Genomic DNA, 13557 nt, shown 5'->3' on the forward strand with positions numbered 1-13557 from the left:
TGTGTTGTGTTTTGCAAAAAGTGTTTTATGAAATTGAAAACTGTGTCGAAGGCCGAGAATTAGCTTATGGTTTTGCAGATTTGGTGTGTGGTTTTGGTGTTTGAGTGTCAGGTTTCAGAAATTGTGTGACAAGTAAGGATTTTTTTTTTTAGTTGAAAAAAACCTGAAATTACATGGCTGTTTAGAAGCAATGAGATATTAAAGAGATACCAGTTTTATATATTAATTTTCCCTTTGCACAAACAACTAAATTTAAATTGGATAAAAGCATTTGAGACATTTTAACTTGACCTTATCAGCCATGCAAGGAAACAATGATATTATGGTGATCTCACAGTCCAAAAATACATTATTTCAAGAACATGTCAGTGATCATTGTGTTTTATCAAAATCAGAAAAAAATAATTGAATACTGAGTTTTCATTGATCTGTGTACATGCTATTGATCTGTTTTGCACTATGGACTCACCTCTCTCAGTGTCTGACTCTGCAGGACCCTAATGCAATCTTCAAGACCACGGCTACATCAAAACAAGTCTTTGTCACCAAATAAGAATAAAGGTACACAATAGTGTGAAATATTTCCTTTTATTTTACAATAAAATAGAATAAAAAATAAATGAGTTGTTTAGTGGTTAAAGACATTTGTTAGTTCTTTTTTCCAAATAATTAGGCTCATTCATCTGGAATCATAGCATGATCTGGTGAACCAGAATGAATGCTCCTCATTAGCCTGACAAGTCCTGGCTGTCTGTTAGGGAAAGGGACCCATGAAAGAATGCAATGCCTTGAGACACTTATATAACATCTATTTGCGACTGTAATGAGTAACATGGCAATTTATGTTGGCGAGCATCTGGGCAGCAGACATCTGGGTGGCCCAAAGCGCAGCATGTGTCCAAATTGTTTGTTGTTGAGATGATACATGACAGGTCCAAGTGAGAGATGTTGAGAGCGTTTCTAGTTGGAAACGTTTCAGTTGGAATCCGAATTAAATAAAACGTGATGTTGCATAAGAATCCAACGGTTAGGGTTAGACTATGTGACATTTAAATAATTGCTAGACGTCGCCGAAAGCATATAGTAAACTGAGGATTAAGCAAACACTCGGTGCAGAACGGCATTCCTCTAAAATCACCAGCCAGTTCATTGGATGATGCGCATGGTATACAGCATCTCCAGGAGAACATCACGCATCTCCAGACGAGCATAATACATCTTTAAGGAGCTCTGCCTGCTGGTGCATCCATTGGCTAGCTGGATGTTCCACTAGTGCTTGTGATTGGCCATACTTAATGATCCTTGTCTTATCATTTGCCCCTTTAATTTACTATGAATGTTGTATGCAGGCGGAATAGCTGCTGATAAGTTTGAAATAGCTTAGTCCTGGATAAGACGTGTGCGTGCGGGAAAATTATATTTCCTTGCTGGGCTTAGATTTTTCCATCACCTATAAGGATGCTTCTATCCTGGATTCGGATGGGTATGAATGGTCTCAGTCGGATATTCACAATGTAGATATTTTTGCTGCATGTTTGGTGAGGACTATTACGCAAACAATGTTTTGCGCTAAACTGAAAGATCTGAAGATTGCGGGTGAATGTCCCTTCTCTATGGTCGTGGGAAATGAGGAACCCGCGGACTTTGAGGAAAGCAATGCGGTGAATGTTTTGCCAGTATCCAGAGAGGTGCAGGGCAATATCACAAACATTCTGCCCAGACGCAAAATAAGCCGGAGCAAAGTTAATCTGCATTCACTGGGCGAGAGCATCCGAAAGCTGGTGTGCCCGGAGGTAAATTCATATTTAATTCACCTGATGATATTTTGCTGCAGAATCTTATACATTGCATTGGAAAATCTGTTTGATTTCTGCGTTGTGCTTGCAAGCGCGCAAATGAAATATTGTAATTAAGAGAAATGTGCAAGGCAGACAAACGATTGCTAATTAAAACATCAATTACAGACATGATATGCAATGCTATATAAAATGTTCTTCTTTTCTTTTAGTTCGAGAAATTACGAAATGCATTGTTCAGAGTTATGAAACAGGAGATAGACATGACCTGGTAAGATTTTTTTTTTTTTTTTTTTTTTTGGTGTTGTTTTTTCTTCTTCATTATAATATGTTGCTTTACATCTGTTAATGCTGACCATGAATTGTTATATTGTCCTTTAATCATATTATTTTTTAATTTTGACAATTTGTCGACCATTTACTGCTGTAGAGATCGTTTGAATATTGTTTTCATGACAGTATGTCATAATTGTATTTTATCTGTGTTTTCCACATTGTTTTATGTTTATATTACATGCAATATTTCAAATTATAGTCTATGGTCAATGTGAATTGTGAATTATGCGAATTATTACATTATGTTATATTATACTGCATATATTATATTTTCCTAGATAATCCTAAAGTTCAAAAGTGTTCTAATGTTGTTCTCCTTGTTCCATTCTACATATTAATTTATTAACTATATGTTTTAATATGTGTCAAAAGCCCTGTAGCATGCAGTTCTGATGTATCTCAGACACTGGACAATGCTGAACAATTATCTGATGTCATGAGAAACTACTCCCTTAAAACAGGTAAGAAGATGCATTAAAAATGTATATATATATATATATATATATATATATATATATATATATATATATATATAGCCTCATTAAAGTATTAATTTCATTTTGAATGAATTGTATTTTCACATTGTATCCAAGGTATCCCCATGGATGCGCTTAAGATTTCTCTGGGTCTGGAGGTGTTTCGGGACTGTTATGAGGAGGATGGTCATATTCTTAGAGTGGTGGGGGGAGCTCTCCATGATTTTCTCAACAGCTTCAATGTTCTCTTAAAGCAAAGCACACCACCCACCCCTGAAGTACAGCGTTACATCCGCCAAGCCTCCATCCTCTGTTTGGACAAAGATCCAGGACTCCTGACCGTCTATTACTTCAATCCCCTCCCCACCACCGAGCTCTTCTTCCCGGGTATCATCCAGGCAGCGGCGTGTTTGCTCTACTGCACACGGGTAGAAGTCAGAATGGATGTTGGGGGTAAAGACAGTGGTGCTCTACAGGCCAATCATCAGCCCCATCTGCTGTACTCGGTGGTAGTGAGAGATGGCAGGAGCCTCACACCAAGCCCCATGAGGACACACTCGTCTGGAGACATTCCCCTCTCGCTGCTCTACTCTACTTTTCCATTCCATATTCTCCTGGATCAGGAAATGGGCTTGATGCAGATTGGAGATGGTTTGAGGAGGAGGCTCGGGCGATGCAGAGATGGTCAAAGGAGACCTGTTTTCAATGAGCACTTTGCCATTGTGTCACCTGAAATACGAGCCAGCTTCCAGGATATTTTGACCATGCTTAACACCCAGTTCGTGCTACGGGTGAAACATCATGGAGCGAGCTCTGCTGACAGCCCTGGAAAGGTATTTGTTGTTTTCCAATTTCTCCCTCTGCCGTAAGGGTGGCCTTGCATCCAATATATCGAAATGCTGATGCTAACAATGGGCCACCAGTTACATGTGAAATTGCTTACCTGGGAATTTCTAAAACATCAAGCTTATTGCTTATCTAAGACAAGCTGCACAGAGTGTGGAAAAAAACCATCTATGTTTGCAGCTTTGAATGCAATGTATGCTAGTTTGCATTCACAATGTGAACTTCTGAAGGTCTATGTGTTATTTTATCACACCTACATCAAAGAGAAAGAGGAATCAAAGATTGCCTTGGGTTTCATGTTGATTAGACAATTAAAAAGCACAACATGGTTCAACTAATCAGTGCAAAGTAATTAGTAGGGTTTTTACTCATAGGTTTATCTTTGTGCTGATCTGAAATGAGTTTTTATGAGGTGGTTGAGGGGAAATTTTTTTCAGTAAATCTCAGTTTCTTGGGTTGCAGATGATCAGTATAATAAGGGCAATGCAATAAAGTCCTGTACCAAGATGAAATGAACATGGCGCCAAATGTCAAGACGTGGAAGGCCCCTCAAAGCCACAATTAATGAGATCTACCTGATCATGTGAAAGGAATTGCCCAGCAACCTCATGTCTAGATTAATTTAAGAAACAAACAGTACACATAATATACATTGATGGTACAGAGACATTATAAGGAGTTTTTGCATCATTATGATTCATATAATGTTTAGTCTTATGTGTTTTCCTTTGTTAGTTACCTTTATCTATATCAAGTAGAATTCATTTCAGCTTTACCCCTCGATAATCTTGTGGAAAAAGAGAGGAAGATATTTTTATATATATATTTTTCCCCCTAAAGGCACACTCACTGAATGGCACATTAATTTTATTTACACAGACTAAATATCAGTTATTAATATGCTTTGGGTCTTTTCAAAAACTCAAAATTCATATACAGTATGATGTCCGGCCTTGGAAAATTTACATCTTCAACCTTTATTTGAAATATTATTAAACATTATGTAAGCTTCATGCATAGATTCAATTGTTTTATTTGTGATAACACAATGAAACATGTCAAATTGCGCAGATGTAATTTTTGGCCAGGCTGTCATGCAAAGAAATTATGAACTCATGCAAAAACAAGAGATAACCAACAAAATATTATAACTCATTATGTTGTACTCAATGTATGCTTTTTCCTGAGAGCTTTTTGTATTTCTTTTCTTTTCTTTTTCTTTTTCTTTTTCTTTTGCATAGTAAAATAAAACCTGTAGCTGTAGTTTGCCTTTTTGCCAAATAATTTTGTCAGATAAATATCTTAGTTTAGTGTTTTGTTTTTCTTCATACCTAAAATATTTAAAAAATATAAAATATTTTCCTCATATTTTGATGGTTAAATTGAACTTGTAGGGTCATAAAAAACAAATATCTTCTCTGGAAATCATTTTTGGACACTACTGTCAGATCATTTGGGTATACAATATAAAAAATAAATATATCCAGTGTAGACTATAAGATTTTTGCTGAAATAAGATATATGGAAATCAGACAGCAAAGAAATCATTTCCCTAAACAAAACTAACTCCACACATAAACCTAACCCTCTGTGGGGTTTAAGCAGATTGTATGAAATGACGTTATACAGAATTCATACAAATTCGTAAATAGTTCAATTAAATATTATAATATATATTAACATAATATATATAATTAATATACATACATACATACATTGGTCACATTTATAGCAAACTAGTCCAAAACTCTGAATTAATTCCCATCCTCCCAACCCTCTCATTGTAGCATATGGACCTGAAGGGGCAGATGATCTTCATGTCAGAAATGAGCGCGCTCCTCTTCCTCGGCTCCCCGTGTGTGGATAAGCTGGAGGAGTTGACAGGCCGGGGCCTCTACCTCTCTGACATTCCCATCCACAATGCACTACGAGATGTTGTTCTGGTTGGGGAGCAGACCAAGGCCCAGGATGGACTAAAAAAACGCCTGGGCAAAGCCAAAGCTGCCCTGGAACAGGCACACCAGGCCCTGGAAGAAGAAAAGAGGCGAACGGTAGAGCTGCTCTTCACAATATTCCCAGGGAACGTCGCCCAGCGCTTGTGGCAGGGACTTCCTGTGCAGGCGAAAAAGTTTGATCATGTCACCGTGCTGTTCTCAGATATTGTGGGCTTCACTGCAACCTGTTCACGATGTACGCCCATGCAAGTGGTAAACATGCTCAGTGAGCTCTACACTAGGTTTGATCACCACTGCGGTGAGCTGGATGTGTATAAGGTGAGTGATATTGTACCTGCAAACAAATAAAACTATGTAGAATATTTCACTGCCACTTACTATTGTTAAGTGTTGAAATCTTCGTGGATGCATAGTCCTTTGGTTCGGCTGTTTTTGGCATATTGTAATGAAACCTTTTTTGGGCTTTTATCTTCAAACTAACAAAAAAGGGGGCTTTTTTTCCCTTTTTTTGCATATTGAAAGATATGATCCTCTAACATTATCTAGATCCTCTAACCTTATCTAGAGGCCCTTGTGATTTTAAGACCATCATTCACTCGAAATCTTTTAACCAAACAATAATTAATTTAATAATTTCTGACATGCAGGCTCATAAACTGCTGGGAGGTTGTCTAATGTAATCTGTAGCAGAACTGTAGCAGAACTATGCAGCAGAGATGAATTTCTTGTAAAAGACAGTGGAGGTAAAGTTTAGCTTAGTGTCTGGCTTTGCTTACATTCTTACAGACAGCTATATCCTAAAATAGATTCCCCTCTTGTCTTCTCCCAACATATCTCAGCTGGTTCATGATGTGTGTCTCAAACATCTCCATACTGAATGTGCAATAATAGGGAATTAATGTCTTTCAAGCTGTCAAAATTGTACCATTTTGTTAACGTAAAGTTAGTTTGTTATAACTGGTTTCAAAATAGCTTTCCTTCAACACTGGATCTTCTGCGTTCACGTTGTAAGAAACTGATTTTTTTTTTTTTTTTTTTTGTGGTCAGAATTACATCAAATAGTCAGTTAACCTAATCTGGTGCATGGATGGGAATGCACTTGTGAGCTTTTAAAAAATTCAAATTGTATCATAAAATACAATAACATCATATAATCATTATGCATTAATCATAATTAAATTGTTGTCTAAACGCATAACGGTTCTGTTAATTGGTTTTAGCTAATACATAGATGTCACAAGAGAGGCAATTTGGAATATTACGGCAGCCATGAACCTTGAATATACCCAGAGGTGTGTTATGAAATATTTAGCACTCTGCTCTCATAACCTTTCATATGTCCTCATTTGTGCATTCAAGGTGGAAACCATTGGCGATGCGTACTGTGTAGCTGGAGGATTACACAAAGAGAGTCCGACCCATGCTGTCCAGATTGCTCTCATGGCTCTGAAGATGATGGAATTGTCGGATGAGGTCACGACTCCCATGGGGGAGATAATCAAGGTTAGTGTTTCATCAGGTTTTTCCAAATTATGAGTGCAGTTATAGCATGAATATGAAATGAGTCAAATGTTCCATATTCTTATTTTTGTCATGCAAAATTTCTCTTATTTGTCATGCAAACCTTTACTACACTGCTATGAAACAAAAATGCAACTGTTTCAACAATATTGTTAGTTAGAAATTCTCAATTTAATATGTGACTCATTTACACAGAATGCTTGTACGTTTTTGTGCAAATACACTCCCACTACAAGGGAAAATAATTTTTTTTAAAGGTCACATCTAATTTATCCTATTTTAGGCTAAAAAATAGGTATTGTTTATATTATTTATATAATGTGCAAGTGTCACCTAGAATAATTTATCAGAATTGGAATTAGAATATGAATACTGCTGCTTGAGATGCAAAAACATGATAATTTTATCTTAACAAATGATCTTGGAGAAAAGTAATATATGTTTGGTTTAAAGACTGGGTTGGATCTTCTGTATTATCATTGTATTAACATGAAATGAATTGGCAAACAATAGACATCAGAAGATTAAAATTGGCTCAGAAATAGTAATATTACACATGGTTTGAAATAAAAAATGTAAAAAAGGAAAATTTGAGAAGATTTTTAAACAGTGTTTGCTTTGTTTTATTCTCAGATGCGTATCGGGATCCACTCTGGCTCAGTTTTGGCAGGTGTGGTCGGGGTTAAAATGCCCCGTTATTGCCTTTTTGGCAATAACGTCACATTAGCCAACAAGTTTGAGTCCTGTAGCCTGCCAAGAAAGATTAACGTCAGTCCCACCACATACAGGTACAAAACAGAGACAACTGCTCTGCTTGTTTATTCAGTATACACAACTTATTATTTGACTATTTTGTTTATTATTATTTGAATCAGCATGTTTCTAATTCTATTGTAGTTTTGGCATATACATACATTTTTAACCTTTAAGTGGGAGTTAAATAATTTTTAAATATGTGCTCAACAGCTAGTTATTTATCATACAATGAAGTGTCAGCAGCTATATTAGTTTTACATAAACGAAGAACAGGAACATTCCACCAGATGGATCTGTGTTTTTTTTAATGTTTAAGAAAAAAATAACACAGAAGATCGTCCTTATTAAATCATTTCTGGCTGAGCCAAAACATGTATAAGTATTTTCATCATATTCCACTCTGTTACAGCTGATTTAACACTTTTTACTGTGTTTACAAGTGGGCTTTAGGACAATTTGTTACTTCTCTCTTATTTCAGATTGTTAAAAGATTGTCCAGAGTTCACTCTCATCCCCCGGAGAAGAGAGGATCTTCCGCCCAACTTCCCCAGTGACATCCCTGGAGTTTGTTACTTCCTCCAGGCTCGTGATCAAAAGACAAGTGCTGCTTACAGAGGCTGTGCTACAGAGGAAACTCAGCCCAGTGGATGAAAACACAAAATCTCTCACACAACAAATGCTGGAAACAGTGGGTTAATACTGCCTGTCAGTCTCTGTATCTTTTTAGTTGAGCCAGAGGTAGTTTATCATCCAACTGTTGAATGTTGCCAAAAAGCTATCAAATAACACTCATTAGAAGGGTTTCACTGAGCACTGTTTTTCTTCACAGTGGCATTAAGTATGAGTCCTGTGATTTTGATCGCCTGAACATTTTTTGTTTTAATAAAGTAATTTATTTTGACTTCCTAACTGTATACCAAAAATCTAAAAAGCAGAGAATGTCATCCACATTTATATATATATATAACGATTGACTGTTTCTTTAAATGCTATAGAGTCAAGAGAGTGAATCATTTATAGTCTATAAGAATCAGTTCAATAATCTGAATAGAGCACATGTCATTGTAGTACACAGTAAAGAGGAAGAAAAGCACACAGTGAAGCATCACCTCAGCAGAGCCCAATCACTATCATCCTTAAAGGCACAATATGTAAATTTTTACCGCTAGAGGTCATTAATTCAAAACAAAGGCGTAGCTCGATGAGGTCTTGATTTCGCAGAATCATGCGAGGTGTTGTCTTCACGTCTACAGTTGGTGAAAAAGAAACGGGATGAGACTCGGGCAGAAATCATGTTCACGGAAGATATTATTAATGTTACTACAGTATGAAGCAGAGCAGGGCTGAGTGCTGTACGAGCAGAAATGAGGCTGCTGGAGTGATTGCTAATGAGAGACGAGTGTGACACACGTCTCGAGAGCAGTGGAACTTTTATTATGCCGCAGTCGCCGCTTTTGCTTCTTCCGGTCAAGTGTATGTGGGGTAAAGCAGCAGATACATTTGTGTATTGAAAGCTGTTATAGTGCTACTGTGTTTGCTCTGTGGCTACTATGAGACAGTTAATGCACAGTGCAGTAAGCTAGATCGATATTAGGCATGGTAAAACATCACTGTAAATCAAGAAAACGAGATTTAAATAATAAGACTTACTGTGTTGAGCTATATAACATGATTAGTTTTCTATTCTAGTGCATTGTTCTAGTGGTTTTTGGATATTTTTTATCCAAAAATCTTACATATTGTGCCTTTAAGCTAAACATTGTGACATTTTTTGTATTGTAATAGATCTGTAATAAACATGCTTTACTCAAGGTTTGGTTTGTTGTTGGTGTTTTAATGCTCCTGAGACCTGCTCTTTCCTTGAAACGAGTGAAAGAAAGACCACATAAAAGCTTCATTTTGCTCTTCTACATTTATCACTATCATACATATTATAACCAATAAAATTGTTTAAATATAACATAACGTTTATAAGAAATATAATTGCAACATTTTATAAACAGGAATCCATCAAGGTTAGCTTCATTAAATGTTTCAGAGCAAGGCCTATAAAACCCAAAAATGACACATTCAGGTACATATGATTTTCATTTGCTAGCATTTTGAATTTTAATACGAGATTGATAGGCTACATTAGAGAAATAGTATCTTGCTATTTTATATGATGACTATCAACCAGACTGTGAACATTCCAACGTCTTTATAAAATACTAAAAAACAAAATAACACACACAAAAACCTTTTCCTTAATTGTATAATATTTTTCATTATTTAGATGCATTATTTAGCTAATTGCAATCTTACGATATTAACTTGTAGTAACTCCAATGATAATATCTCCTGAGAGCATTGCATTTGCACTTGGTCGATGAATATTAATAAGGTCATGCGGCGTTGCTTGGTAACCTTCACAGAGCATACAAGACGTAGCCTAATTAATATTTATGTACCAGGACATCAACCATAGTAGGAATCGTTAATTCGCCAGTTGATTAGCGCCCACCTACTAACGTCTACCTCGCAACCAATCAGGTAGGTCTTCTGGACAAACGTCATGTTGCGTAATCAATATTCATAAGACAATCCTACAACGTAGTATAATTCCTGAATCCGGGATCTAGCGAAATGCAAATAGCGAGAACCAGCTGTGTGTACTCCCCGCATCCCCGCGCTCCCGTTGGCTACATTCTCTGTCAATAACAATGAGCTCGTTTCAGGAATGGTGGTTTCAATCGTAACAGCTGTACGGTTTGTCAGTTCTGGTGTTTAGTGGTTTAATCTATCAGAAAAAGGATTGGCGAATTAATCGAAACATGGTATGTAGCAATAATATGAATGCGGTTGTACATGTCTTATATTTATTTTCTAGTCACTATTCATGTAAACATTTGCTCTGTAGCTTACGGTATCATCGACCGTGTAAAAGCGATGGAAATAAGGCATTATTTAAATATGTAATTCTGTATTATTAATTGAATAATTACTGTATTGCCTCATTGTGTGGTAAAATATAACCTATGCAAGGAAGCACAGCTCATATTTTAATTTACGCACTAAAAGCACTACAGCATATTTGTATAGATGGCTGAATATGTAAACAATAAGAAAGCAAAAAATGCATTCTTACAATTAATTTATACATAGTCACATATAAAGACATTTTATGTTTGAATTTCACAATTGTATATTTCTCTCTCTTTTTGGCAGTACGGGTTTGTGAACCATGCACTGGAACTTCTGGTGCTGAGAAATTATGGTCCAGATGTGTGGGAGGACATCAAGTGAGTTCAAATGGACTTCTATATTACATCATTAACAATCTTTTTTTTTTTTTGGTCCACTGAATATTCTAGTCACTGAATATTATAAAATATGTGTGTACATACTATAATACATTTTCTCAGATATAGTTGTGAGGTGTGTGCGTGTGTGTGTATGAGCATCAATGTGTGATTGACAATAACACTTGCAAAAATTAACTAAAGCTCCTGAAATAAAATAACATTTCAGCAATTGCTATTTTATTCTCAGCACTTTTTCTCAATACCTAAAAGGGAAAAAGTAGTTGCATTTCTAAATAAAATTCATGATATCAATAGCTCAGGATGTTGTGATTGCCCAGCCTTTACTACCAGATGCACTTTTTCATTAATTCAGAGCATGAGAAAACACGCATAACATGTCGTGGGGTGAGGTCACATGCGTACAACTTTTTCCTCTTGCACAAACAGTTCAGCTTTATTTTAACTTCCTCCATCTCTTTGACATGACTTTTAAGAGCAGTCTTTTCAAGTCACAGCTGTGCTTAATGTAAACATATGTTTTAGAGCCTGTTTAGGCTCAAGTCGTAAGAGTCTCACTCAATGTTCTGGCAACATTCAAGTAGTTGGACAGCATTTTTCAGCGAGGTTCAGTATTATCACAAGGTTAGCAGCATCTTTCAGTGCACTGTACCAGGCGTGATTAATGATGTTTCTAGTTCTATTTTTAGGTTGAGTTTTACAAGTGCTTTCCCTTGTTGATTTTGTAGCAACATTTTAGCTGAACCTTGGTCATTCTTGGCCAATGCTGATTTTTTTTTTTTTTTTCTGCTCAGTTAAGTAATATGGTCAAGCAAATCACTTTTTGACCTTAAAAATTATAAATTTAGATATTCTAGGCATTCTAAATAAACATTTTACTGTTTTTTTTTTTTTTTTTTTGTGTGTTAATTTGATAATGAAATAGTAATTGCTTGATGTTCTAAATCTTTTATATTAACATTTTTTTCCAGGAGAGAGGCTCAGGTTGATGTAGAAGGACAGTTTCTGGTTAGAATTATCTATGAAGATGCCAAAACATATGACCTTGTGGCTGCTGCAAGCAAAGTACTGAGTAAGGGTTTTATTTATTTATTTATGTTTTTTTATTGTTGTTGTTTTGGAAGGATGGAGGTAATAATTTTCTAAAACTTTAATGAATTATTAATTAAAAAATTGTAAGTGTTATTAAAACAGAAGTGGTTCATTATAAAGGTTCTATTAGATAACAGGTTGATGTGACAGAACAACATCATGATTAACTGGTGTTATACAATAAAATGTAGCAAAATTACTTAGTTTAAATGTAAAAATCTTTTTTGATGTTTTTGATGACCATTTTTCTTTTCCTTGTTGATTTAAATATGATTTCTTCTCCAATAGAAATTGATGCTGGAGGCATCTTGCAAATGTTTGGGAAAATGTTCTTTGAGTTCTGTCAGGAATCTGGCTATGACACCATTCTCAGAGTGTTGGGCTCTAATGTCCGTGAATTCTTACAAGTAAGAGGCCACTGTTTTTATCACCCAAAATCAGCAGCAGCAATGTTGAGAAAGTGACGCAAGCAACACTGTCTGTTCTGTCTGTCTGTTTGCATTGCATATACTGTACATTTTTTTAAGGTGATTTTTATAATAGTTAAAAATAATAACCGACTGGGTCAGTTTTGTTTGATTAAACAATGGAAATGGAACAATGGAAATGTTTTGAGTCGATAAGAATTGACAATAACATCATCAGCTATATATTTAAAATAATCCTTAATGTCATTTCACTACCAATTTGTGAAGTACAAATATAAATTACAGATTGTGTTTTTCAAAGAATGTAATTTATTTGGTTTATTTTGTGAAAAATTCTATGCTAAGGCTGTGTCCATAGTAAACACCTAAATTAAAAATAAGAGAAAAGTTTGGCATTTCCTCCACTAGTGATGTTAGTGAGTTACTTAAAAAACAGAGAAAATAATTTTCAGCAGCTTAGCTGTTTTTCAGCAGCTTAGTTTTTTTTTTAAAATAATTATATAAATATAAATAATTAAATATTCATTGAAACTCATTACTGCAGTTTATCATATAGTGTGAATTTCTCATTAGTTGTAAATTTGTGTTCGAGTGTGATTCTGCCAGCCTAAACTTAGTGCAGCAAACTACCCTGTTTTCACACCCTTTCCTTGCATTCACTTATTCCAGCTAAGCAAAAATCTGCTCTTTGCATCACCACATTAAAATCATCTTGTTCTCTCCTTCAGAATCTGGACGCATTGCATGACCATCTGGGCACCATCTACCCCGGCATGCGTGCGCCCTCCTTCCGCTGCACGGATGCAGAGAAAGGGAACAACCTTATTCTACACTATTACTCTGAGAGAGAGGGTCTTCAGGACATCGTCATAGGGATCATCAAGACGGTTGCACAGCAGATTCATGGAACTGAGATTGAGATGAAGGTCTGCATGTTCTGTGCCTGTGGATTGATTATCCTCCCATATAGATTTTGCTTTGTTCCTTTAATTGTCTTTAGCCTGGAAGATTCAGATTGGTTGCAAAGATGACTGCTAGAAGAAAGCCTG

General features: G+C 35.9%; 2 protein-coding genes across 3 annotated transcripts in view; both read left to right on the forward strand.

Moving 5' to 3' along the window:
- Nucleotides 1-626: 626 nt before the first annotated feature.
- Nucleotides 627-9497, forward strand: gucy1a1 (guanylate cyclase 1 soluble subunit alpha 1). The gene is made up of 8 exons (XM_048197242.1): nt 627-1793; nt 2009-2067; nt 2505-2593; nt 2726-3441; nt 5242-5727; nt 6769-6912; nt 7564-7718; nt 8166-9497. Exons 1-8 carry the CDS (start codon nt 1560-1562, stop codon nt 8335-8337), a joined length of 2055 nt encoding a protein of 684 aa, XP_048053199.1. The 5' UTR covers nt 627-1559; the 3' UTR covers nt 8338-9497.
- A 786-nt stretch (nt 9498-10283) lies between these two features.
- The window catches only part of gucy1b1 (guanylate cyclase 1 soluble subunit beta 1), a 52897-nt gene continuing 49623 nt past the window's right edge, over nt 10284-13557 (forward strand). Inside the window, exons 1-5 of one of the 2 annotated variants that reach the window (XM_048197244.1) lie at nt 10284-10502; nt 10894-10967; nt 11960-12060; nt 12369-12487; nt 13237-13434. In XM_048197244.1, coding sequence (XP_048053201.1) covers nt 10500-10502; nt 10894-10967; nt 11960-12060; nt 12369-12487; nt 13237-13434 — 495 coding nt within the window. In that variant the 5' untranslated portion in view covers nt 10284-10499. The remainder of the gene's footprint in view (nt 10503-10893; nt 10968-11959; nt 12061-12368; nt 12488-13236; nt 13435-13557) is intronic. The other variant, XM_048197243.1, reaches the window with a different exon arrangement.

Source organism: Megalobrama amblycephala, linkage group LG7 (genome assembly GCF_018812025.1).
Source record: "Megalobrama amblycephala isolate DHTTF-2021 linkage group LG7, ASM1881202v1, whole genome shotgun sequence".
Classification (NCBI taxonomy): Eukaryota; Metazoa; Chordata; class Actinopteri; order Cypriniformes; family Xenocyprididae; genus Megalobrama; species Megalobrama amblycephala.